Source organism: Leptidea sinapis, chromosome 23 (genome assembly GCF_905404315.1).
Source record: "Leptidea sinapis chromosome 23, ilLepSina1.1, whole genome shotgun sequence".
NCBI classification, from domain to species: domain Eukaryota; kingdom Metazoa; phylum Arthropoda; class Insecta; order Lepidoptera; family Pieridae; genus Leptidea; species Leptidea sinapis.
This window is the reverse complement of record NC_066287.1, coordinates 8,127,918-8,141,651: the sequence shown is the minus strand read 5'-3', so window position 1 is coordinate 8,141,651 and position 13,734 is coordinate 8,127,918. Positions and strand designations below refer to the sequence as shown.

The 13,734-nt window shown below is 38.8% G+C and overlaps 1 protein-coding gene across 3 annotated transcripts; it reads left to right on the top strand.

Annotated features, from left to right (window-relative positions):
- The first annotated feature begins 1,996 nt into the window (after nucleotides 1-1,996).
- LOC126971260 (4'-phosphopantetheine phosphatase) lies at nucleotides 1,997-7,846 on the top strand. 3 transcript variants are annotated; one of them, XM_050817459.1, is made up of 6 exons: nucleotides 2,050-2,067; nucleotides 2,146-2,560; nucleotides 2,747-2,952; nucleotides 6,411-6,541; nucleotides 7,096-7,384; nucleotides 7,470-7,846. In XM_050817459.1, the coding sequence occupies exons 2-6, from the start codon at nucleotides 2,322-2,324 to the stop codon at nucleotides 7,673-7,675; spliced, it is 1,071 nt and encodes a 356-aa protein (XP_050673416.1). In that variant the 5' UTR covers nucleotides 2,050-2,067; nucleotides 2,146-2,321; the 3' UTR covers nucleotides 7,676-7,846. The 3 variants fall into 3 exon arrangements, with proteins under 3 accessions (XP_050673417.1, XP_050673415.1, XP_050673416.1); XM_050817460.1 differs by having other exon boundaries at nucleotides 1,997-2,560; nucleotides 7,096-7,380; nucleotides 7,470-7,703; XM_050817458.1 differs by having other exon boundaries at nucleotides 1,998-2,560.
- The last annotated feature ends 5,888 nt before the right edge of the window (nucleotides 7,847-13,734 follow it).

The following is a 13,734-nucleotide window of genomic DNA, read 5'->3' as shown; positions in this document are numbered from 1 at the left end:
ATTTACCGACGACGCTGAGAAGGCTAATACCGTGATGATTTATGTAGGCCTACCGTGACCCTTTTTCCTTATACAATGACACGATTTCGGCTTCGCACCAGGCTCTCGGTACTTGCACATTTCGCCAGCACAAATTGGAAAGGTACAGCTGGCTAGCCACTATGCCCTGTCCAGCCCTCAGCATCACGACGGTAATCCTGTCATACCTTGCAGCCTTACTTATTCCATACTTTTCAACGCTTTCACTATTTCATCCATGTTTATCTCACTTTAATCAACATTTATATTAGTTTCCATGGAAGGTGCCGGATGTTGTACCTGCACTTCCTCTCCTTCGAAAAAACTTTCAAAATACTCTTTCCATCTCTTTAACACACATTTTTCTCCTTTTATAATGCTCCTGATTATATATCTTGACTCCTGATTGTACTCAGCTCCGAGGTAGAAGTTTTTCCTCTGGCTGTTTTGGTGGGTTTCCAAAAAAAACTTGATGTTTGACTGGAAATCTTCAGTGAGCCTCCTATCAAAATTATCCTTTAGTTCTTCTTTATTTCTAGATACAACTTCTTTCGCTGCTGATTTGAATCTTTTATACTTCATTCTTGCTACATTTATCAGGGCATCCGTTGCCTTTTAAAAATTTTGGTTAGCTTTTGTTGCTAACCAATCCAACCACGATTTCTTATTTTCTTGCACAGCCCTTTGTACATCTTTATCCATCCACACATTATAGTTCTTTCTTCCTTTCCTTCTTTTAGCTACCCCGAATACCTCAATAGCAACAGTCACGATCCTTCCTTAAATCTCTCACACAAATCTTTAATCACACTTATCTATTCTATGCCTTTAAAACTATTGTCAGTATCTCTACATACTTTTCTTTCTTTTCTTTTTCTTGTAGATTTTCCACTTTTACTCAGTCCAAAACACTCGTAGACTTGGCCCCTCGGTGTAGCCGCCATATAAAGAGGCCACGCATTCGGGTTATGACAAGGAAATGGTCTGTGTCGAGGCCTGTACGTGGTATGCCCGAGTGTACTAGCACTTTTTTCCACAGTTTTTCATCCACAATTACAAAATAAATCATACTTCTAGACTCACCCTCATCTCTTGTATACAAATGGATCTTTTTGTGGTCAAAAATTATGTTGGCCACGCAAAGATTCCATTCCAAGCATACTTTAAGCAGGCTTCTCTCATTGTTATAAACTTTTTTGTACCCAAACTCCTTCATACCCATCACACTTTACACCTACCCACCCATTAAAGTCCCCTCTCTTCTCTTTAATCTCTTGCTGTTATATTTTTAGATATTTGATAGGTTTTTGTTTAAATAAACAAATTTAAAGGATCACAACGCGTTTAATTGTATCTTGAAAATATTTTTTTGTCATTGTTACGTTTGGACGTTTTGTATCGAAATAGCTATTCGTAATACATGAAAAGGATAGATATTTAGTATCTGGGATAGCAGAAATTGATGATTTATCGTGTTAGTAAAATATAATTTTTAACTATTGTAAATAAATAATTTTAAAATATGAATACGCTTATCGCTCGCACATAAACCTCAGAGGTTTTACGAGTATGTATTTATTATTATATATATTAAGATACAATAAATAAATAATTATTTATTTTTGTTTTATTTACATATATATCGAATGACAACTACAAGTTTCTACCTAAAACAAATACATCTATGTAATTTAATAATATACATGCATAAGACGTTAAAAAAAGAAAAATATTATTCGTTTTCTAAAAATACTCGTTTTTTAAGTGAAAGAATAATTACACAAAACAATAACTTTTTGCACGCTGTACATTGCACAAACTTAGACATTTGAGCCAGGTGTCAACTGTCATGTTAATTCGGCCGAGTTGGAAAATTACGTATTACATCTTCTTTGTTGTAAAAGACTTTAGGAATACCGAATAATTAGAAAAAGCAAACTTCAAAGCGTAACTGAGTAAATAAAGACTATGTTCAGTTAAAATTATTGTTCGGTACCTACCTATTGGGTATTTAGATTTTTAGCTTCGACAATAATAGTAATTATTGGAGTAAATATTACATCAATAAATATTCTGATTTTATATTAAATTCTCTTTACTCTTTGTGTATAGGTATTCGGATTTCAGATATTAACTGCTGCCTGCAATATCCATATTGTTGTTAAATCATAAATGTATTTATTTTGATAAGATAAATGATAAAACGGAATGAAAATTAGCATAATGATAAAATAATGCATTCGTATAAAAGCAATATACATTGAGATACATTCTCATAAATGACAGAAATAATATAAATAGGAATGGAACATTTTGGTTTATCCCACATACTTTACGAGCCAGATAAATATAGGCCAGATACTTTGGACCTGCTTATAGATGAGGAAGCACGCGATTACTGGCTTCATACTTGTGAAAAACTTGTGGACAAATATGTTAATTTTGCTCTCAGCAATAATGATGACCCTACAGTTGAAATCAGAGCACTTAAGTTTAAAACCTGTTATGTAGAAGCTATAAAGGAGCTTAGAGTGAATCCACTGTAAGTATTAATTATATCTCTTACTGATTTTTCTGTGTAATGCATAACATTGTATTTGAAAAATAAAAGTTTTTTTGGATTAATTGGATACTCAAGACTACCAAAATTTGGTAAAGTACCAGATAGTACAATTTTATTGAAATTACTAAACTCTGCCTCAGATTTTAAATTTATTGTACATTTCAGTGCTCATGGGCAGTTAACAATAAGATTATTACTTGACATAAATGAGACATGCCTTCGTGCTCAGGGTTTCTTTGATCTATGGAAGCAGAGGAAGAAATATGAAAACGATTCTGCACTTGCACAACTTTCATCAAGACTAGCCGAAGTAGATGCTTTGCAAGATGAAAGACAAAAGTGGACTGAACTTTCTAAAGGTGTCCTGGCAGGTACTTACAACACATTCACATGGAGCTTTTTTTAGCCGATCAACTGCTAATATGCTTGCAATTTGAAATGTAAGGATTGGTCTCTGATGTGCTCCAACTAGATAACACACTCCCTCAGAACAATAGCTTTTTTATTACGGCAATTATTATATGCTTCTGTGTGTGGCATCTTTCAAATTTTGTAACATACACTTTGTGTTATTTTACATTGAAATTAATAAAATACAAAATACTTATTGATAATATGTGATCCCAGTGTCTTTCTTATTTCTTGTAGTATTATTTTTACTATGCAACCTGGCATTTTAGTTTAAATTGTTAGCAAAGTTTAACAGGATATCATCCCCACCATCTGGATGTGTGGCGGTCCTCCACAGTGCGGTTTGCAAGGAGCTTTCTTCCACGTACTACAAAGCTGTGTAATGAGCTTCCTTGTGCGATGTTTCTGGGACGATACAACATGGGTACCTTAAAAAAAAGTGCGTACACCTTCCTTAAAGGCCGGCAACGCTCTTGTGATTCCTCTGGTGTCGCAAGAGAATGTGGGCGGCGGTGATCACTTAACACCAGGTGACCCGTATGCTCGTTTGTCCTCCTATTCCATGAAAAAAAAAAATAACATGTTGCGTGTCAACATCACATATTGTTAGAGACTGGCTTGAGTAGTATTAGTTGCCAAACTTTGTGACTACAGCTGTGGTATCTAGTTGGAGCGCAGCAGAGACTAGTTCTTAATCTTAGTTTTAAACCTTTTATCTTGAATTACTTCAACTAAGTTTTGAAAATTAACAGTCATTAAATATGTCTGATCTATAATCATTATTCTTATATAATAAGTGTTTTTATAAGTCAAAAAAAAATTGAATCAAATTTACTGTAGTAATTTAAACATTTAGAAAATATATACTCTGATAAGTTATTTTCCTCAGAAATAACTAAACATAGATGCTCCCAACCAATCCAATAAGTCTCTCCAGAGTCTAAATATTATGTTGCTGTCCTATTGTCCTTACAGTAAAAAGAGTGACCATTATATTATATATTATTATATATGTTCATAAGATGATTGGTCTCGTATGAAAATATTAATTATTTATTTTTATGAAAATAAGGGATGAGACAAGCAGGACTTTCAGCTGATGTTAATTGATACACCCTGCTCATTACAATGCAGTGCCGCTCTGGGCTCTAGAAAAACCCTGAGCTGCACTACAATTGCGCTAATCTCCTTGAGACATAAGATGTTAAGTCTTATTTGCTCATTAATTTCACTAGCTATGTCACTCTTCAGACCAAAAAACAATAAATTGTAAATAAATTTGTAAATATTGACAAAAGTAATCAAATCTATGGTGCTGAATTATAATATCCAAGTTGCTTCTTTAAAATATAAAAAACTCAATAAAAATCATCTCTGATTCCAGTATTTTTTTATTAAAAAGTATTTTCCTTAAATTTTTTCTCTCTACATACTTTTCAGTATGAATCATACTTAATTCTAAAGATTTAATGGCTTCATGTTATGAAACTTATGAAATATTAGGCACATGCATCCTCCCTGACTAATACTTCAGATTTAATATCCCTTTCCTCTTGGTGGTTTCCATTTCCATCAGGAAGAATTTTCATGTTCCGGTCAACTGATGTTAAGTGATAACTGATATCCACACTCTTCTGCAAGAACAGAGGAATAATAAAAGTGTTGCCGGCCTATTAGAAAGGTATTCACGATTTTTACTGAGGTAACCTTGTCATATGGTCCTGGAAACATATAAGGATGTTCATTCTAGAGTTTATTGAATAGCAGTTCCTTAAAAACTGTCACGGTGGAATAATGTCACATATCTAGGCTTGTGGTGTGTCGTGTGAAGGTGTAATTCGGCGGCAGGATTCAGATTAGACAGCTCTTCGGAATGAGGTAGAAGACACATTGAATGAAACCATGTGTCTAAAACAAAGCGATCGAATTAGTTTCCCGACAATTACAGCAGCTCTGCGTTGCTATGGGCCCGTGAGGTGATATTGGGATGCACCTGACCAGAGATGACAGCAATACTCCACATTTTTCCGAACCAGCGCTTTCAGGCCGAATTGAAGATTTCTTTGCTCTATTGATGAAGCCTAGTTTCTTTGAGACCGATTTGACTTTGTCTTCCTCATCGCAGGCATCATTTATGCCTTTGATGGCATTTCGAGACCTTGCGGCAATAGGCGAGGCATTAGGGGAGTGACTTTTTTGAGGTTCAATGTTCATTTTACCACCAATCGCCTTTGATGACATTTCGAGACCTTCCACAATAGGCGAGTCATTATGGGAGTGACTCTTTTGAGGTTCAATGTTCATTTTACCCCAATTGCCTTTGATGCCATTTCGAGACCTTCCGACAATAGGCGAGTCATTAGGGGAGTGACTCTTTTGAGGTTCAATGTTCATTTTACCCCAATTGCCTTTGATGACATTTCGAGACCTATTCTTCCGAAATTAGGCGAGGCATTAGGGGAGTGACTTTTTTGAGGTTCAATGTTCATTTTACCCCAATCGCCTTTGATGGCATTTCGAGACCTATTCTTCCGAAAATAGGCGAGGCATTAGGGGAGTGGCTCTTTTGAGGTATTGAACCTTACATTTCATACCTTACTTACATACCATACTTACATACCAATCCGCGACCTTGTCAAAAGAGGACTCGATAGAAGATTCAAGTTTATACAGACATTGGTTAGTTTCTCTAGAGAGATAGATTATTATTATTTCCGGCAAGATTATGAGTACCACAACGGTGCCTATTTCTATAAGTAATCTAAATAGCTAGTAAGCATTACTGTGTTTCGGTCTGAAGGGCGCCGTAGCTAGTGAAATTACTGGGCAAATGACAGTTGTAGTGCCGCTCAGAATTTTTGGGTTTTTCAATAATTTTGAGCGGCACTGCATTGTAATGGGCAGGGCGTATCAATCACCATCAGCTGAACGTCCTGATCGTCTCGTTCCTTTTTTTCATAAAAAAATCAGAGAGAGAGACCTGTATGGTCGGCGTATACGGCATCTCCATTACTGACAATATACTAGACAGTGTATGTTGGAGGCATCCAACATATCATTATATATGTATGAAGAAGAAATAGTGTAGGAGGAGTGTAGGAGATAATACACAACCTTGGGGAACACCCGCACTTCGGTTCTATTCACATCTCTAATTTTTTTACTATAGATATGAAATCGAATCATTTCTTAAAAGATTTACCTAAGTCTTAAACAGACACAAATGTACATTGATATACGAAAAACCCGGTGGTTACATATTAATAATTATTTAGATAATTCAAGTGAGAATATGATCGACTATGCACCATATTGTGACGTCATAGCTATCAATTATGACTATGATTACTATATCATATTTAGATAATTTACTACTATATAGATTTGATGTAAGACTTGTATCTTTTTTTTTTTCTAGGTAACATGTTCGATTGGGGCGCCCAGGCTGCGACAAGTATTTTAAATTGTGGGCTTCATGAAGCCTTAGAAACAATCCAACAAAGGCCTTGGTTATATGATGGCTTGGACAAGTGGATAGAAAAATTAGAGGTGAATTACAAATAAATTGTGAATTTAAAGTTACAGACTAAATTGCACGGAATTCTAATGAATCTTTATTTTATCCGTATATTTTTGCTAGAATAAGTATATGCTAGTAAAGTTTATTTATGTAATAAATAGGTTAATAATACCAAAATCTGATAGAATCTGGTTTTAGGCACGGACGAGTAAAATAATAAGGACTCCGTGTCACCTTACATAACAGTGAGGCACCAAAACAAGCCGGTAAACGTGTAAATACATAGCCACACGCATACACTTATACCTGTGTGTTTCGCCCGATACCGCTGGATCTCTGATTTAACAGTCGGCATTTTTTTTGTAAACCATGTTGTATTGACTATTGCCCGCAGTATGCCGTTTTGAGCTCGTTGAAGACAGGTTATGTGGCTGTTGCTAGCTACACTCTAAAATTGAAAGCCATAAGTCCATATCAGTTTCAATATTGAATTGTGTAGCAATAGTTTGTACCAACGGACAACACAGAGTTTTGTCCCATAAGCAATTGCAAACAAATACTAATATAAACTACAAATTTTTAGACGACCGTTCACCATTGCGCAGCAGTTTTTGTCGATAACAGCGGGGTTGACATAGTCCTAGGAATATTACCATTTGTCAGAGCTCTATTGCTACGAGGCACAGCTGTAATATTGTGTGCCAACGAGTGGCCAGCGCTCAATGATATTACCAATGTAGAATTAGAAGAGGTCTTGCAACACGCAGGCCATATATGTCCTGTTATAGCTGCAGCGATTGCGACAGGAGATTTAGTAGTAAGATCAAATGGACAAAGAGGACCGTGTCTCGATTTGAGAACTATTAGTGTAGGTATGAAATTATATTCATCAGCTAAATTACACCTGCTTAATATTAAATTCAACTTTTGTGATATTAAATACATGATTGTTCGCAGATCTTAGGACAGAAATGAAGATAAGGGGTGTCGATTTAATCATATTGGAAGGAATGGGCAGGGCTTTACATACAAACTTTAATGCCCAACTCGCTGTCGATTCGCTAAAATTGGCAGTTGTGAAGAATGTGTGGTTAGCCAAGCGTCTCGGTGGACCATTATTCTCTGTGTTATTCATGTTTAACGATAAACCTATGCCAGCATAGAAAATTATATACTTTACGTGATGTACAACAGTTTTTTGAATACTTGTGAACCAAACCTACGTAATAATAATTGTCTCAATACAGGAAAACTTACAAATTATATTGATAACGTCTTTTCCTCATATTGTGTTCTGAAGTTTTTCGAATATATTGAGTGTTACACATTAACAATATTTTATTTCAGATCTCTTGTCTGTAATACTTTTATACTTTCATAATATGGTTCGTCATGCTCGGTAACTTGCTTGCGGCGGCGTCGTACGCTGGGTCGTCCCCTCCACCTCGAATACGTGTAGCCCGGGCGATGACGTCTCTTGCTCGTGGTGAATATGATTTACATAATGCTTGTAACTTTGCGTACAATTTAATGAACTTTAAAAGTCAATTGTATAAATACTTGGAAATTAGAAAGAGTAGGTATCCTGAGTTTCTTGTAGGTATGTTCTTATGAACCCAACTTTTTCCAAAATTTTTCATACATTATGAATGGTCAATTATTATGGTCTTTTGGTAATTATCCCGTCATTAGGGATAAAAATGCAAGTTTAGACCAAGATTTTTAATGCCTAGATGCTTTTTTCATAAACACTATAAATTAGATAAGTGATCTCCCCAACTTCGCATAGCACGGCAACCGTGTTTTGACCGCTTGTTGCCCGTGTCATGTAATGTGTACACAGATACTACGCGGAAACTCTTATTAAAGTTATGCATGTAAATTTAAGATAACACGGTAAACCGAGCGCAAATAAATTCAGCAAAACAGCACTGTAGAGGAACGCCGAACATCCAGTTGGTGAGGATGTTTACCAAGTTTGTGGCCTCTTGTGCGAAGGTGGATTGGGCAGCATGAATCAGGTCAAACAGCTCTTCGAAACACTGCTCGTGATTAATGCGGTAGAAGACCCACAATGAAGCGATACGCAACGCCAAATGATCCAATCTTTCACACAGCAGGGGACCCGACAATTTGAGCAGCTACAATGCACGCGGTCAAATGGTTCGAGCGTATTCTGTACCCCAGACCAGAGATGTAGGTACTCCAAATGTGGTCGGACCTGCGCTTTCCATAGCGCTACAATGTGAGTCGGTTTAAGTATTGACTTGCTCTTTTTATGACCCTCAGTTTTTTCGAAACCAATTTGGCTTTTCCTTTCCGATGCCCGCTCAATTGGCAATTGCTCGACTATTCTATATTCCGATACTAGGCAAGGCATTAAGGGAAGTGTTGTCGAATAACGGTCATATGACAAACCAACTTGAGTCTTAAGAGACAGAACTAAGGTTCAGCCGGAAGTTGGTTCATATAAAAGGATCCGGGTGGGATATTAGTGTCTGTAAAGGTGAACTTTGAACTGCAACGTAATGAACATAGGACCTTATTGCTCCGCGATACTAACGAGAGCTCGTAATTTTTTTTACCATACGCAGTGAGTGCTGGTCGATATCGGGAGTTGAGTGAGTCCTTTGAATAATGGCTACAAGACGAAATATTTGTTTTTTTAGTACCGTAAAATAGTAACAGACTTGTTTTTATCAAAAAAATAAATTCTTTACCTTTATCCTCTGTATCAATAAGTTACAGAGATTATTTTTTCAGTTTCAAATAGCACATTAAGGTTTTAAGCGCGTCTGTTGCTGGATCATTTTAATAACCAAACACAAATTACGAGAATACCTTTATCTCTGGTCTTTGTTACTTTAAGTATCAAACGCTACCTAAGTTCATAAAAAAGGTAGGTACTTAGGTAATGTGTCCAGCTATGAGTACGTTTTGTCATGACTTCCTTTCGAGTGCCAATAGTGTTGTAACAAAGTATAATATTAATGTTTGCTTGTTTTTAAGACAACGTTTTCATTCATCTGCAACCGTTGGGCAACTCACAACGGATACCGTTGGTAACAACCTGCTACTTAGCAAAATAGTGCTATTGGGATGCACCTGACCAGAGATGACAGCAATACTCCACATTTTTCCGAACCAGCGCTTTCAGGCCGAATTGAAGTATTTCTTTGCTCTATTGATGAAGCCTAGTTTCTTTGAGACCGATTTGACTTTGTCTTCCTCATCGCAGGCAACTCACAACGGATACCGTTGGTAACAACCTGCTACTTAGCAAAATAGTGCTATTATATTCATTGACCATACGTCTTATTGCACTTTAGGGCTTCTTCACAAGGTTATACCTACCTACGGCTACATGTAAGACGTAAACGCAAGAAGATTAGATAGGTTACAAGATTGCTACATAGCTGCTTACCTATTTTTAGTTTATTATATTACACGTCATGGGTGACATTGACATGACATTAGACTTACCTCCCTACGGGGTGAAACGTTGGTTCTGTACCATAACATTACGTGACACGGAACTATGAGACATCCGGTAGCGGTGGAGCTATAAGAGACAGCATGAAAAAGTCATTAGGAAAAAATCTGCTTCGATGATTTTTATACCAAGCGATATATTGTCGAGGACCGGTGGCCATTGGCCATGGTCGAGTCGCCAACGCGGCTCCCGGATGTGGATAGCCACATGCCGTCCTTATTGGATCTTCTGCTGACTACACATCTCGATGGTTACCAGGTCTTTGTCGACGCCCCTCTCGGAACGTCCGACCACTGCCTGGTCAGGAGTGTAGTGCCTATCCGACGCCAACGTCGCAGACCACCAGCGACCCGCCGCGTTTGGCACAACAAGTCAGCAGATTGGGATAGGATGCGTTCGGATGATCCTAGTGCCTGCGCCGTTGCAGTAGCCGCTGTGATACTACAGGGTATGGATATTTTTATACCAAACTCTGTAGTGCCCATCGGTGGCAGATCACAGCCCTGGTTCGATGCGTCAGTTAAAGCAGCATCTGACTGCAAAATACAGGCGTATCGAACTTGGGTTGCGGCGCTGGGCTCAAAGGATCCGAACTGCAAAGTTCTGAAGGGGAAATATAACCGTGCCTCCAGATTTTTTAAGCGGCAAATCGCCCGTGCGAAATCGAAGCACGTCGTCAAAATTGGCGAGCAGCTTTCCAGCTACCCGACAGGAACACGCCAGTTCTGGTCGTTGTCGAAAGCTGCTCTTGGTAACTTCAACCAGCCGTCCATGCCGCCGTTGCACACGAGGAATGACACCCTGGCCCATACGGCAAAAGAGAAAGCCGATCTCCTGTGCACTCTTTTTGCCTCCAACTCGACTCTTGACGACGCCGGTGCTAACGCGTTTATTCCGGCACTCTTATTCTAAAGGCGTAGTCCCTGGCTCATGGAAGTCAGCCCTTGTCCATCCGATCCAAAAAAAAAGGAGACAGTTCGGATCCGGCAAACTACAGGCCTATTGCTATTACCTCCCTGCTCTCCAAAATCATGGAGAGCATAATTAGCCGTCAGCTCTTGGTATATCTAGAGGGTCACCAGTTGATCAACGACCGACAATACGGGTTTCGCCATGGTCGGTCGGCAGGTGATCTTCTGGTATACATAACACAGATGGGCAGCGGCTATTGAAAGCAAGGGGGAAGGCCTGGTTAGCCTGGATATAGCGAAGGCCTTTAATCGTGTATGGCACAAGGCGCTCCTCTCCAAACTTCCATCATTTGGGCTTCCCGAGAGCTTGTGCAAGTGGACCTCCAGCTTCCTCACTGGGCGCAGCATACAGGTCGTTGTCGACGGATATTGCTCGAACCCGAAGTCCGTGAATGCTGGAGTGCCCCAAGGCTGTGTGCTGTCTCCCACGCTGTTTCTTCTGCATATCAATGATATGTTGGACACCTCCAACATTCATTGCTATGCAGACGACAGCACTGGTGATGCCGTATACACTGGCCGTGCAGGTCTCTCTCGGGAAATCATCGACCAGTGCCGGGAGAAACTTGTGTCTTCTATCGAGTCCTCTCTTGAGAAGGTCGCGGAATGGGGAAAATTGAACCTTGTCCAATTTAACCCCCAGAAGACTCAAGTTTGCGCGTTTACCACTAAAAAAAACCCCATTTGTCGTAACCCCGCTCTTCGACAACACTTCCCTCAAAGCCTCGCCTAGTATCGGAATACTGGGTCTCGAAATCTCGAGCGATTGCCAATTTCGTGGTCATCTGGAAGGCAAAGCCAAATTGGCTTCAAAGAAACTGGGTGTCATTAATAGAGCACGGCAATACTTCAAGCCGGCCCACATACTAGCGCTCTACAAAGCGCAGGTCCGGCCACACATGGAGTATTGGTGTCATCTCTGGTCTGTCGCACCCCAGTATCAGCTCGATCCATTTGACCGCGTGCAACGCAGAGCAGCTCGAATTGTCGGGGACACAGTGCTCTGTGAACGGCTGGATCACTTGGCGTTGCGTAGAGACGTCGCTTCATTGTGTGTCTTCTACCGCATTTATCACGGGGAGTGTTCCGAAGAGCTGTTTAACCTGATTCCTGCCGCCGAATTCCACCTTCGCACGACACGCCACAAGTTAGGATATCATCCTCACCATCTGGATGTGTGGCGGTCCTCCACAGTGCGGTTTTCAAGGAACTTTCTTCCACGTACTACAAAGCTGTGGAATGAGCTTCCTTGTGCGGTGTATCCGGGACGATACGACATGGGTACCTTCAAAAAAAGCGCGTACACCTTCCTTAAAGGCCGGTAACGCTCCTGTGATTCCTCTGGTGTTGCAAGAGATTGTGGGCGGCGGTGATCACTTAACAACAGGTGACCTGTTCGCTCGTTTGTCCTCCTATTCCATAAAAAAAAGTGCGCTCATTTTACTGCTTTCTAAACCTTAAAGGCTGGCAACGCATCTCTTTACCCCTGGTTTGGCGGATGTTCATGAACCGCTTCCCATTACGTGAGCCTCTTTTCTTCTTCGCGACGAGGTTCTTCCTGCTAACCGGGGACTCAAACACTTACCGAATACCTCACAAATTATATAAATTGAATTTCAAATCAAGTAGTTAATGTGCAATAAAGCTGACAGATATTCATTATTAATTTAAATTATATGTGGGCCCATTCATAGTCAAACACAATTGTTAGAAATTATCGATACAAACCACCGTCCAATACTATTTTATATACTAACGTCAATATTAAGTTTTTTTTTACAATATTATCATAACTATGTATAAAGAATTAAAAAAAAATAACTATATGGTAAAATAAAACTTTTTCACTCCTTACGCAAAAACACCACTCGTGTTATTATTAAGACGTATCTGTCTGTGGCATCGTAGCTTGTCCTATTACATATTCTTTGTCGTAGCTTCTAAAAGATCAATTGTCAGGATTTTTTTTAAATTCAAATCTTTATTTTTAGGGTTCCGTAGCCAAATGGCAAAAAACAGAACCCCTATGGATTCGTCCTTTCTGTCTTTCCGTCCGTATGTCACAGCCACTTTTTTCCGAAACTATGAGAACTATACTGTTGAATTTTGGGGGTATATACTTAGAACTGAAGTTCAATTTTTTTTCATTAATCCCATATGTGTGGGGTTTCTATGGATAGGTCTTCAAAAATGATATTATACTGAGGTTTTTAATATTATATTTCTAAACTGAATAGTTTGCGCGAGAGACACTTCCAAAATGGTAAAATGAGTCCCCCCCTGAACTTCTAAAATAAGAGAATGATTAAAATTCAAAAAAATATATGATGTACATTACCATGCAATCTTCCACCGAAAATTGGTAATAACCGAAATAATTTAATTAAAAAAACACTACTATTTAAGATCGATCAAAGTTACAATGAACTACACGAACTTTTATATTAGGTATATTACTTGCTGCTACGGAACCCTTCATAGGCGAGTCCGACTCGCACTTGGCCGCATTTTCAAGTAGAAAAACTGATTTTATCACTTCTTGAACGTCAAAATGTTACTACCCGTTCTAAAATAAATTATGCCTCCGATAAGAACGAGCGCAAGAAACTCGGCGGGCCTTTTTTTACATAGAATATTAAGTAAATTTTTCGTTACTTATTTATTAACTAACCTGAGCGCGGTCGTATCATAAAGAATGTCATGAATTCGTTTTGAATTATATGGTTCGAAGGAGGCGATGGCTGGTCCGTGCGTCATG